The 13783-nt window shown below is 53.0% G+C and overlaps 1 protein-coding gene across 1 annotated transcript in view; it reads right to left on the bottom strand.

Moving 5' to 3' along the window:
* Positions 1 to 972: 972 nt before the first annotated feature.
* The window catches only part of MYOM2 (myomesin 2), a 74050-nt gene continuing 61239 nt past the window's right edge, over positions 973 to 13783 (bottom strand). Inside the window, exons 29-37 of the mRNA XM_081268988.1 lie at positions 11222 to 11335; positions 10946 to 11033; positions 10399 to 10437; positions 8733 to 8838; positions 4884 to 5047; positions 4605 to 4641; positions 3646 to 3668; positions 3094 to 3149; positions 973 to 1632 (exon numbers count right to left, since the gene is read on the bottom strand). Coding sequence (XP_081125114.1) covers positions 1315 to 1632; positions 3094 to 3149; positions 3646 to 3668; positions 4605 to 4641; positions 4884 to 5047; positions 8733 to 8838; positions 10399 to 10437; positions 10946 to 11033; positions 11222 to 11335 — 945 coding nt within the window. The 3' untranslated portion in view covers positions 973 to 1314. The remainder of the gene's footprint in view (positions 1633 to 3093; positions 3150 to 3645; positions 3669 to 4604; positions 4642 to 4883; positions 5048 to 8732; positions 8839 to 10398; positions 10438 to 10945; positions 11034 to 11221; positions 11336 to 13783) is intronic.

The raw sequence follows: 13783 nt of genomic DNA on the forward strand, positions 1-13783 counted from the left end.
CACCCATCTGACAGAGAAGCAAAAATGACACCCCAAAATTCTTGCTGGCCCTGGTTCTGCAGCTATGGGACCTCCTGGCAGGCTGTGGCTTCCTGAGGACATGTGGGTTGCTAGTATCACCTTAGGGAAAGACAACCAAAACGGTGGTTCTGTGTTGGCCTGACACAGCGCGAGAGAAAAGACTCTTCATGTTGAAGCTTTCCTGCTATCAAGCAGACAGAAGGCCCGGCTGGGGCTCAGCGGGGGCTGGCACAGCACACGGCACCCCACACCTCTAGCCCCTCCCGCCCACCCCAGGCTGGGAACCCCTATTCAACGGTTGCCGAGGTGGATGCTGGGAGGAGCTTCCGTTTGGCCTGCAGGGGCGGCCAAAAGCACTTGCCTAGCACGCGTGAGGCTCTGGGTTCCACCCCCAGCACCACATAAAAAAAAACACCCCAAATAAAGCAAACAGAACTGAACCACTGGGTAGGGTCACTTCTGCCAGGGGATTTCAGCCTCTTTCCAAAAAAGAAAGGAAGTTTTCAAGGGAAGGAGAGCGCACACGTGAAGTCTTGGAACCTCTCAGGAGGCCCGAAGTCGGCTGGGTCTCTGCTCCCTCAGGGTGCCCTGGGTCTTTCCAGTGAGTGTCCTGTGGGTGGCCCTCCCTTCCCACTTAATGAGCTCTGAAACAGAGGGCAGGCAGCCGCCCAGGGTTGTGCTCTCCCGCGGAGGCATCTGGACCTGGTGCAACCAGGAAGCTTCTCCAGCCCCACACACAGGCTCACTCCTGGGGACCTGGGCGCTCAGGGCCCCTCTGCCCATGTCAGCGGTGGCTGCCCAGCCCCTCGGGAGGAGCTGTGAGATGGAGCCCTCCTGGAGGGGCGCCCACATACCTGGCTCTCCTCTGGACGAAGCCATGCCACTGCAGGGAAATCCTGACCTGGTCAAGTCAGGACATGGAGTCAGGAAGATTAGTTCAGAAACACAAGGTGACTTTTAAAGTTTTATTAGTCGAGAGCAAGAGAAAGCTGGCCAGGGAACAGTGGGACGTGAGAGCTCTGGGCCCAGCCGGCACCCACCTCCTGGGCCCCACCCACAACCAGGAGAACAGAGCTGTGTCTGTCCTCCACCAGCTCCCGGTCCTGGCCCCGCCAGCACAGAAGCCGTCCAGCCTTGGGAAAAGCCAATGAAGACAATCACCAAACGCCCAAACCAGAAACTAACGCGTGACCCGCTCTGGACGCACATGCAGCCCACTCAGGTGGCACTCGCTCGCACAGCACACAGCACCCCGCAACCTCTAGCCCCTCCGGCCCACCCCAGGCTGGGACCCTATTCAGCTGCTGCAGAGGTGGATGCTGGGATGAGCTTCGGTCTGGCCTGCTGGGGCGGCGGGACATCCGGGATCTTCTCCCCGTGCTTGTACACGCTGACGGTGACGTCGATCTTCTCTCCCCCATATTTGTTCTTGACGTTGATGCTGTACTTCCCTGAGTCCTCGGAGGTCACCCCCTTGATGGTCAGGCTGACGTACTTGGCCTGCTCCACCTTCACTGAGAAGTGTTCGCTGAGCTCCAGGCCCAGGTCGTTCTTGAACCAAACCACCTCAGGGTCCGGATTTCCAAACACCGTGCAGGTCAGATTCAGGGTCTTCAGGGGTCGCGGGGGGGGGGGAGGGGGAAAAGGGAGGTCAGGCCGTCTCCCGGTGCTCATGGTCATGGTCACAGTGACCAGTCTGCGAGCCTGTCCCACACCCGGGAGCAAGTCACCCTAGACCGCGTCAGAGAGCACCGCACCAGCCATGAGAGCCCTCCCTGCTCACTCAGAGAGCCCACTGGACACACTTCAGAGACCTCTCCCTGCTCACCTCAGAGACCTCTCCCTTCCCACAGCTCAGAGAGCCCCCCCTGCACGCCCTGGGATCCCCGCTACACGGCTCTGACAGCCCTTCCCGTTCTCAGTCCTGGAAGAGCAGGTAGGAGGAGGGCCCGCTTCATGGCAGCTCACCCAGAAACCAAAGGAGTGGTCTACTGAGCGCCAGCTGGGAGCCGGGCCTGGGTGGGTCAAGAATGTGTGGGCAGCCGAGCTCTGCATCTCATAGCAGGTGCCCCGACCGTTTCTCCAGGCCCTCTATTTCAGAAATGACTCCTTTACCAGTTCCTCTTCACACCCAGAGAGTACATGTTCTGACAGCTAGCAAGCTGGGGGCAGCACCTGCACTCTCAGTGCAGGTGTAAACACTCTCAGCCTCTGACAACGCAGCTGCTGACTTCTCCACTACATCTGTAGACAAGAGCCATTTCTATTCTGTCCCAGGGCTCTCTGGGCTTTCGTTAGCTGCTAAAGGGAAGGTCTGTAAATTTTTGCCTTTTGGCCTAATAAAATCCTCTCAAGTATCCATGTCCCTGTGACATTGAATTGGAATCACTGGAGCAACCAGAGAATTACCAATTAAATATCAATAATTCTACTGACAGGCAACAGATTAAATCTGCAATCAGAGGTTTTCATTACGTATTCCAGAATGAGAAGTGGAGTGGAGAACTTCTTTCGTGTGTTCATAAAAGCTGAGACTGCTGATGCAGAAGGGGCTTTCACCTTCATGGGGGGAGTGTGGGGGAGTGCCCACCTCCTCCTCGCTCAGCTACTCCTGAGTGGCCATGGACCAGGGGCGTCAGACTGCTGGGCCCTGAGGGATTAGGAAAGCTGGTGCCTGAGTGTCACCACCCTCTGTGTCTCAGAGGTGCCTCTGAGGATTCAGAATACTGAGCTTAGCTTTTGGTTTTGTTTTCAGTGCTGAGGATTGAACCCCGAGCCTCGCACACAGGGGGCAGGCACTGCACCCCTGAGTGGTGTTCAGGATCCAGGGCCACTCCATCCTCCTACACTGTAGGGATGGTCACAATGGCCAGAGAGAGACAGGATGGTGGGGGGAGATTGTGGTGACCTGCAGGCCTGGTGGTGACACGCCACACGCTCTCTGGAGCTCCCCTGCCTGCCCTGAGGATGGGGCCGTGCCCCCCTGCGTGGCCGCCCTCTGCCCTGATGGGGCCGCGCCCCCCTGCGTGGCCGCCCTCTGCCCCAGCTCTGCACGCTGCAGCCTGCTCTCACCTTGCCTTCCATTATGGTCACCACATCAGGCAGGCCTCCAATCACCTTGCCACGATCTGCAACAGGAAAGCCACTGTGTTGGGAAGGCACTGACAGCACGTCCCCTGGCACCACGTGGCACCCAGGTGGAAGTGAGAAGGGGCATGTGCTCCTCTGGGAGGGGACAGGGAAGAGAAGGGTACATGCACGGTGGAGAGGAACCACAGGCTACGGGCAGGCAGACCAGAATAGCAGACCCTGTTGAGGGGCAGGCGACAGGCTCCAGAGGAAATGTGGGATGTGTGTCCGAGGGTGACAGAAGAGTGCCAACCCATGACCCGGGAAGAGGAGAGGGGTTGTGGCATGGGGAGCAGGATTTTGCAAAGGCGGGTGGAAGACAGGAAGGAGAAAGGTCCAGGTTAAGAAAAGCGAATCTAGATGGAGGCTGGACATGCTTGAATGGGGGCAGGAACGCTGGCCGCTTATTGTCTGCACACCAAGTCAGTCACGGGAAACGTGCACCCTTTGCACCCAGGTCACGTGCTGCCCTGTTATCATCCCGCATGTACTTACTCTTCTCTGCAAAAGCCGCAGCCCTAACACCACGGGGAAGAGAGAGAGAAGAGACATGCTGCTGTCAAAACGCACCACACAGAAGCACAGGAAGAGAATGCCCCTGCTTCTCTGTGCAGTCTCCCTCAGGACCCCAAAGACACCAAACCCCACTGTGCGCAAGCCCTTCAGATGAAGAGGACTGGTGTCTGCATAGAACCTAGTGCATCTGGTTTCCTTTAAATCATCCCTAGACTGCCTGTAACTCCTAATGCCAAGTGGACCCTTGGTAAAGCGCACTTACGGTGAATTGTTTTAGGGATCATGATGAGAAAAAGTCTGTGCATGGTCGGCACACATGCAATCTCTTTCCAAGTGCTTTTTACCGCGGTTGGCTGAACCCAGGGATGTGGACCCTCTGCTCACGAAGGCCAGAGTTGACTTTTCTGATCTCTTCCTCTGCCTTTTCTGTGATGGGGAGCACCAGCCAGATACTGGGTCGCAGAGGGAAGGCCGCAGGCAGACCCACCAGATGGAGAAACATACTTTCTTTCACAAAATTCACCAGATCACATTGAAGACTTTTAAAGTGATTCTGAATTGGTGGGTTTGGGTTTATCTTACTTGTGCAGATGTGACACATCACTAGCAAGCGCTCATTTGAATCTCTAAGACTCAGACAGGCATGCGGAAACCCCCAATCATTTGTTTAAAGGTTGTTCTGTTTGATGTGTCACCATGATTTCAATGACTTCAGAAATTTTATCATTTAAAGTAAGCAGGGTCGTGACAACTCTGAAAAGCTAACTCATAATGTGTTTCTGGGTTAGAAGAATGCTGCCCTGCTACAGCGTGAACTACCTGAACAGCACATTCCCGGGGTCACCGGGGCGTCCATAGACCTTCCCTCACATAGCAAAATGCCCTGAGCCAGCCAGACCACGATCTGATATAAAAATAATCATGTATGAAGGTCTTACTTGAGTTGCTGGAACTCCGCAAAGGCTTCATCGAAGGCTGCAAGGAAACAGTGCACACGTGACTAACTGTGGAAGAGCTCACCTCCTGTCTGCAGATGTTCCACTACAGATTTGATCAGCAGAAATGATCAATGGCCAAACGAGTAATGCACTGCCCAGAAGAGATTTTCTCTGAATGAAGTCACACACTCAGGTGAAGGGTCAGCACATCTCCTCTGTTTATGATCTGAATGGATCACTGGGTACCAGGCATGGGTAGATAATGCACAGGTCTCTTACCTTGTCCAGAGAGGTCGAGTGAGCGATGATGGTTGTCTTTGCCATCAAAAATCTCAAAAGTGTATTTGCCTTTGTCCTTCTCCGTGGGCTCACAGATCTGCAGCCAGGCCATCTCCTCACTGCCTCCTATCCGCATGTGCTCGCTGGACGAGATCTTGGCATCTCTTTAAAGAAGCCACAGCAACACTTCGATTCAGTTTCCATGTCCGACGCAGAGTGCCGGGGGCAACACTATGTATGCTGGGGTGGGGTCTTGCTCACTGATGCCAATGGCCTGGAGATGTTCTGGCTACTACAGTTTCACCAAGAACATCAGTAACTCAAACCTGAGGCTTCCTGAAATTACACTGTACTTAATTTTAAAGATGCATTAGTATATAATATACACCTGTCACATGATAAACTTCAAAATACTTCATACAGCATGGCTGCTCCTCAGAAAGCTGCAAATGAAACTCTGATATGCCGCAGCAATTGCACTTATGGGAGTACACTCCAAAGACCTGGAAGGAGGGGTGCAGGCAGATACGTGTGCACCAAGCTCACAGCAGCACTGCACACACAGCCAGATGTGTGCAACCCATGTCCGCTGAGAGAAGGATAAGCCGAGGTGGTCTCTACAGATGGCGGGATTTACTCAGCCCTAAATGATTAAGGAGCTTCCGACCCTGGCACAGCCTGAGTGAACCCTGAGGACGCCAGCTGGGTGAAACGGCAGACACAGGGGACAGCCACATGGGGCCCCACTCAGAGGAGGCCCTGGGACAGAGGTAGGCTGGTGCATGCCAGGGGCTTGGGGAGGGCCAGGGAGCCGGTGTTCCGTGGGGACAGAGCTTCAGTCCACAAAGTGAAAGAGCTCCGAGGAGGAGAGCAGTGCCAGCTGGGCTCCGTGTCATCGTGCTGTCAGCTTACAAAGGGCCGAGGCGCTGAGCTCCCCTTTGTGGACCTACACAGGGTTTAACGCTTGACCAAGGACTAGGTGCCAGCCCTGCCTTCCAGCTTGACCCCTAGGCCACACTGTGAGGCCAGCCTGTTTGGACAGGCCTGCAGAGACCACCTCCCAGTCACTGGGAGTTAGGGGGTGAGGGAAAGATTCACAGAAGTCACAGTCCTGGGCACAGGGAAACAGACTCCAGGGCGACACACACACTAGGGCGCAGGTCTCTCTCCACCCACCAGCTTCAGGCAGAGGCCACAGTAACTTTGGCCAAGTAGGGGTTCTGCAGAGAGCCAGCCCTGGAGCTCATGGTGTGTCTTATCACCCTGGCGCAGCCCAGGATGGGGTTCAGGGGGCTGCAGGGGCCAGGCCCGGAGGCAGCTCCTGGGCTCCCACACTGATCTCAGGGAATGGGCTCCAGACAAGGAGGAGGCCTCTGACCTGTCACTTGCAGAAGTAACAGGGATGAGGTAGCACCAGCCTCACAGGGCTGATAGGAGCGCAGTGGACCAGGTCCACCGTCTGGCACAGAGTGGTCATTCAAGGCACAGTAGACATCTCCCCTTCTTTCATTAGTGCCCCATGCCAGGAAGGGTGGGAAAATCTCACGAGACAATCCCTGGGCAATCTCTCTGCAGATGGCAGGGTCTGCAGGTGGTCCACCAAAGCCTGACTAAGGACAGCCCAGGCCCCGTAGCCCTGCTCAGTGCTCTCTGTCTGCAGTTGTCACCTGATAGCTCTTTTAATAGCCAAGTAGAGCATCTACTTTTAATGGCCAAGCCTTGCATCTCAGTGATGGACTACAACCACAGAGCAGATGAACACACAGCTCAATGCTGTTTAACAGTCAAACGGTAAAATGTAGCTAAAAGCACATCCTTTCCAGTTTATATAACACCTTGAGGCCCAAAGGTTATACTTGGGTTATAAAACTGCTAAAGAAGTGCCAGTTTTATTGTACAACAAACCCTGTTTGGAGAAGAGCAAGCAGAAATAATGCCCCTTTAACAAGTCGGGAATACAGTGTCTCTGCCTCTCTGTGTATCTAGGGACTCTTCCCTGGATGCTGCACGGTGGTGGTCAGACCTGTGCACTGCGCCCGACTGTCTGGGATGAACACCCTCATGAGGGTCCCTGTCACTCTCAAATGCCTGGAGGAACTGCAGACTCCATTCAGTTCCCTGCTCCTCACTCACTAATTGTGTGGCCTTGAACAAGGGACATTTCTCTCACTAGGCCTGAACTTCCTCATCTCTAAAATGGGGCATCAATACCCAAGTCATCGGGCATCTGTGGGCACCACATGAAACCATGTGTCAGGTGTTGGGCACAAGTGCCACAAGCTAGGGCTGACATCGCACATCCACACGACTGTGTGTGCCCGTGCAGGTGTGTATGGGCGAGTGTGGTCTCCAAACCCCCAGACCCAGCACAGAGCATACCCCTCGGACAAGCCAGACAAGCTGAAGGGGCGTAGCCTCTCCAGGCTTGGACACCATGACCAGCCCCACCATGGCCAGATGCAGGGCACAGCTGCACCTGTGTACAGCTTTCCATGAATCACGCTGCCATAAAAGAGGAGGGCTGGGAGGCCGAGGCAGGAGGATTGCAAGTTCAAAGCCAGCCTCAGCAACTTAGCAAAGCCATAAGAAACTCAGCAAGACCCTGTCTCAAAATAAAAAATTTAAAAAAAAGGCTGGGAATGCAGCTCAGTGGTTAAGCACCTCTGGGTTCAATTTCTGATTAAAAAAAAAAAAAAACAGAAGGAAACAGAGAAGAGGTAATAGATCCTGGGTTCCAGGGGGTTTGATTCAGCTGGAGAGAGATTCATCGTCTTAACAAATAAGTCCCATAAACAAATACACCACAAAGCGTACCCGAGTGTTAGTCCCCTGCCTCCAATACACTTTTCTACCAAGATCCTCCACACGGATCTGTAAGGAGTCTGCCCGGTGCTGGCTGTCACGCCAGTTCCAAGCACGAGGCACCAAGCTCTGAGGGCCATGCTATTCCGTGTCTAAGCCCAGCATCCAATACAAGGCTGTAGCGTGCCAACTCTCAACAGAAAAACACAGGAACACGTAGCGCTTTAAAACTAGGAGTTGCTCATAGCTAGATCCACCTGGACAAAATAATACTGTTTAAAATTAATAATACTGTTTATGACCATGTTTGCCTTCTGAAATCCAAATTAGGCAAATGCAATGTCCAAAGGCACAGTATGGACACCCAGGACAGAGATGGGACACCCTGGAAGCACAGCCCATGGACCTTGCCCTCTGGCCTCTCTCGGGTTATGAGGGACAGCAAAGCAGCACTGGCTCCATCTGCCCCTCAGGTCCCCGCATCAGCAGCTGTGGGCTCTGGGGATGGTGATCCTGACACAGAAACCCTGGGACTTAGATGCCACCTGCCTGGTCTCGGGTACGAGCCTGCAGCTCAGATCTGAAGGGCCAGACCCCGGTGGCAGGGAGCCCTGTGCATGGCTGAGGGACAGCTCCAGGCAGTTGCTCTATCCGTGCCGGGCCCCGCCCAGGTAAGCGGGACAGAGGCCATGCTGCTCGTGTGGCGGGATAGCGGCCTCTGCATGATTTCAGTCTGGCATATTGGGCCCCGGGTTCCTAATGGAGCTGCTGGGGATGTGCACCCCGGCCTCCAGGTGCTGCTCCCTCTTCCCTCCCTGCTGGCTCCCAGTGAGGTGCCCCAGGAGCGGCCCGGTGCGTGGGGAGAATCTCACAACCGCGGGAGTCACTCCTTCTCCTTTGCAGGTCCTCCCCACAGCCAGACGGCCCCCACCCCAGCCCAGGGCTCCCGATGGCTCAGAACTGAAATCGGGAAGGTCCAGGCAACTCCATGGCACCCAGCCCCGTCCCGGCCGTGCGCCTGGGCTACGGCTGCTGCCTCGTACTCACTTGTGGTACCAGTTGACCTTCATTTCCTCTGTGAAGTACTTCATGAAGCACTGGAGCCGGATGCCCTCCGGGGTGCACAGGATCTTCAGTGGAGAGGCAGACGCCCCTGCAGACACAGAGCCACGCAGGTGTCGGGGAGCATCTACAGCGGCACACTGGATATTGTGTGTGGAATACTGTGGATATCTTAAAGATTCCACATATAAAGTCTCTCTGCTTGGCAGTGGTGAGAGAGGAGTAAGGCACTTGCCATAGGCTGTCACACACTGTTGTAACCACACTCTTTATCTTTGCTGATCACACAGCACACTTTTCTAGTGAGGGATGCCCTAAGTGTGTGCCAGCCCCCAGGTCCTATTCTCAGTGACACTCTCTACTTCAAACACACACCTCCCCAGGCACACCCGCTGCACTCGGCCGTGTCCATTCTGATCCTGACACTCCAGTGTGTCCACCAGCACCCCCATCCTCTCGTTGGAGTGTGGTGAACTATGCAGCCAAAGACTTTTGCTCCACATTCCCGTGTAATATTCATTCTCACATGAGCACTGGCCAGGCCAGGATGATTTGGAAAGCCCTTTGCTAAACACATTAGAGACTCGAGGCTTTGGAAGAGGATCGGCATCTGCCCCTAGCTGCTTCACTTCAGAGGACGAGCCAGAGGGCATAAACGTGCAGCGTGGAAAACACTCATTCATCGGCCTGCATCTTAGGTGTCGTGGAAGGTCAGCCAAGGAGTGACACTTGGCAGGAGTGACGGGGGTCAAGGAGATGGGGGCCTGGGGTCAGTCCTCCAGCACCAGGAGTTCCTGGGTGAGAGGACAGAAGAAAAATCTAAGCCTCACCCCTGGTGGCCCCCAGCTGCGTGCCCTACGTGCACGAGAAGCTTCCTGAGAGGGCGAGGAGAGGCTGCCTTCCACGGGCCTGGTCTACCTTCCCAGAGAGAAGAACACGGGTCCATGCACAACCAGGCAGGCTTGCTGGCAAAACTGGAGAGTCTCCTTACCCCACTGCCTGGGGAAAGCAGTGGGAACAGACAATCTCACAGGAATGCCAGAGACGGAGTGTGAGACTGCAGTGGACCCTGTGCTCAGCCGAGGGCTTCTGCTGGGGTCCTGACGGCAGCTGGCTGCCCACGCAGTTAGACCTTCTGACGCCTAGGTCTCAGTTACTCCATCAGAAGATACAGATTATGACCTCTCTAAAGAGCCTACAGTAGTGAAATCATATGATTGTCAGCATAAACCACTGTGTAAATATATTATTATTGAGTTATTAACCCATATTTTTCTCTCACAGTTTCCACGGGAAGGCAAATCAAGAGAGAGAATTTATTTGCAAATTTAAAATTAATCTAATGCCTGTGACACAAAGCCAGAGTTTTAAAATTTCATTATTGCTATTTATCATTCGAAATAAAGATGCTGATAACAAATTTGGATAAAGCAACTGTCCAGCTTAACCAAGGCATGTTGGAAGAGGTGATGAATTCTGATTTTAAAGCAAAACACAGACTCCAGAACCAACGTGGAAAAGCACTGAAGGGAGCATCATGGAGCTGCGTGCACTGTGGCCCACAAGCTCCGTCCCTGGAGGGGCGAATGCCACCTCAGGCAATAGACTTTAGCATGCAAAGTGACTGGAGAAGTAGAGGGCACTTGCTTACCACAGACCCGACTCATCGCCAGAATCATGTCCTCGTACACTGGAAGGGAGAAGGGAATGCACCGTGACCACGTGTCATCTCACAGAAAGCAGCCTTTCCAACATTGCATTAGACGCCAGAAACCAGGACGTTCATTTGAAAAATGAAGCATGAAAAAAGTAATATTCATCCGTAAAAGGCCCAAGTGGGCGATAAATCCTTCTAACCTAGTCTCTTTCAAAGTATGGGCAAGAACATTTCATTCAACACAAATCCAGCTGTAGGTTTAATGAACCTCTCCATCACAGCTGCCAGCATTTCAGCTCTGTTGGTGTTGGGATGAGCTGGCTTCCCGTGAAGGGTCCAGATGACATTTCCCCTAAGCTGCAGTAGAATCATACATTTCTCTAAAACACTTCAGCAGCTCTGAATGCAATGAATGTTTCCTTCTATGAGTTTCTGCTGCAGAAACAGTGTGTGTACCCGCTGAGAACACAGGACCATGCACATCTCAGCCAGCTCGTCCTGGGACAGGGCGATTCCTGGCAGGATGAAGGGTTCCTTTTACCTTTGCCAGCTATGTCAAGGGTGGACACGTCTTGACCTCTGTCATCTTTCAAGGTCGCCTTGTATTCACCATGGTCCTTCTTGGACAACTACAAATAGAGCACACCCCATATTTATGTACGATCAATATGTTTGGGGCACAAAATGTAGCAAATGCTAATCCATTTCCTTGCAAACTATGGAATTTCAGAACACACACTGGAAGACAATGCAGAATTCAGGAGTTACCAGAAAACCTAACTTGCTTGGGTTCTCTGATTTTACTGAGCATCAGTACCTTTGGTATGAGCAGCTCACAGATCCCCTTCTCCAGGTCAGGCATGGTCTCAGTCTCATACAGAACATCATCCTTGAGCCACTTGAAAACCGTTTCTCTCTTGGTGTTTGCAACCTACAAAACAGAAATCTTCAGTGTAGCACATGAATCACTCTGGCTTGTCGAAAGACTTTAGGAGTGTAAATTAAAGATCTTAAACACACACACACACACACACACACACACACCGTGCTCTCAGACAGAGGCCCATGGATAAACCTTCCCTCCTCTCAGGACCCTCAGGAGTGAGGCAAGTGCTCCACCACTGAGCTACACCCCGCCCTTATCACCTCTAATGACAATACTTTCCTAAATTCCCCCTTCACAGATGGGAAATCATTTTGGACCATGAAATCAGACCTTTTGGTTTATGTGAAGTGCCTCTAATCAGGACAAGTCATCAGTGGTGCATCTTATTTATAAACAGCTAGACTGTCCTTGGAGCGTGTGAAACTACCCAGTGGCTGCTCCCGGACAGTGTGACGCTCCAGGTGCTGCCGTGCAGAGTGGGATGCAGAAAGAGGACTCTCCCTCTCCTGAACGCCCCGCCGGCCTGTCTCTGGCTGAGAAGCTAGGCTGGGGGAGCCCAGGCAGGTGCTGTGCACACAGGCCCCAGGCTGCGGGCGGTGAAGAGCGCTCTCTGCACAGGGGAGCTGTGCTCTCCCACTCCAGGCTGGCCGTCTGCACCCCTAACCACGCGGACCAGGAGACAATAGCAGGGTTGGGAAGCACAGATACTTAGGACACATGCTTGGTGTGACCGAGCGGCCACGCAGCATGCTGAAGGCTTCCCACAGCAGCTGTGTGCACTGCCGTCACCAGCAGCAATGCCAAAATACAGTCCCCATAAAGCAGGGGTTCCGCCTGCCCAGTCACACTTGCCCCCAGTTTGGGAGCCTGCCTGGCACAGTGTCTGAGGAACACCTGGGGACAAGTACACAGGGGCCTGGGAGGCAGGACCTTCCTCTAAATCATCCTCCCCATATTTTGTCACATACATAAAGTTTAAAACAGCCATCTGCCACAGTATCGTTAGATGAAAACTCAGTGGAAGACTGGTCCACAGAATTTCAGAATTGACTTTACTCATGTAAAGTTGGTGCATTAAATTGCAAAAATACTCAAATCTCAAGCAATATTTATTTGGTTTCTCCGACATCTGAGTTTAAAGGTTGCTAAAGCCTTTAGTCAAGGATACAGAGTAATTTGAAATATCTGCAGAGAGTAATACACCACTTAGGTGACATCCGAGTCCCCAGGGAAGAACTCTTGTTTTTGCTGCTGCCCATGGGCTGTGCACGTCCCTGGGTTCCCAGTAGTCAGAAGAAAGAGAAGAGCCAGCATACAAGCACCTGCCCCCGTGTGTGCTAAGTGCTGACCACCTAGTGGACTGATGTCTAGAAGATGCACACCTTCCCACACATGGTGACCATTGAGAAAACTGCTGTTTACCAGCGTGAACAGCTTAGTGAATAGCTACCCTTGGCCATCCAGGGGCATCTTCCATTAACTACCTGAAACGCTTTCACTTGTTGAGGGAGCCCTGCTGAGGCAGCTCTCCTGCCACTTCTTTGCAAGTAAACTTCTTTCATAAGTGTTTCTGCACACCTGCAATCCCAGTGGCTCAGGAGGCAAGGCCCTGGGCAACTTAGTGAGACCCTGTCTCAAAATAAAAAGTAAAACTCTCTAGGGATGTGGCTCAGTGGTAAAACACCCCGAGTTCAATCCTGAGCACAAAAAGAAAAAGAAATATTTGTCTTTGAATATTCCTATTAAACATATTAGGGCAAGAAATTCACTACAAAATACTAAGTAATTTTTATAATAAATGTAGGATAACCTGAAGCATATTAAACGCCAAAGCTTTAGCCCTAGTTGTCACTAAGAAGAGATGTGTCAAGAGGACATTGAAAGTCAGTCACCAACACTAGTGATGGTCAGGAAATCGACAGTTAAATTTTCCCACAGATTTCAGGGAGCGCGTGGGTCCCGGGTGCGTCCAGCTCTCCCCCACTCTCCCCCCACTCTCCTCCCTCCTGGACAAGCCTCCAGGCGCCACCCTCCTGCTCTGCCCGTGTCCAGCCCTCCTGGCCCCCAGCCTCGTTCTGGATGTTGTATAGGACACTGGTACTGTACGGTACTCCCCTCCGGGGGCTTTGGGTACCTGGCAGCTCCTGCTCCTGGGCTTGCGGGCCACCTTCACCTACTGACCTGTGTCCTGGGCTGCCCTACTCGGCTCTGGAGTCCTCCCCTTGCTAAAACTCCCTGCTTGCTTGTGTCTCCCGTCCCCTCAGACTGCGACTACGTTGAGGAGAGAGACCGTGCATAACGGACCTCTTACCCCCACCCAGCCTAGTGGCAGTCACTGAATGGGCGAACATGTCACAGGTTTCCTGGGGAAAATGAATCTAACCAAAATTAAAGCTGATTAACCGCTGAGTTATTGAAACTTGAAAAACATCACGTTCCCAAATGTGCCCGGTGAAGTTCCGAGAGCAGTGCACCATGGGTGGACTTCGTCAG

Source organism: Spermophilus citellus, assembly GCF_964194105.1.
Source record: "Spermophilus citellus genome assembly, chromosome: 16".
Classification (NCBI taxonomy): domain Eukaryota; kingdom Metazoa; phylum Chordata; class Mammalia; order Rodentia; family Sciuridae; genus Spermophilus; species Spermophilus citellus.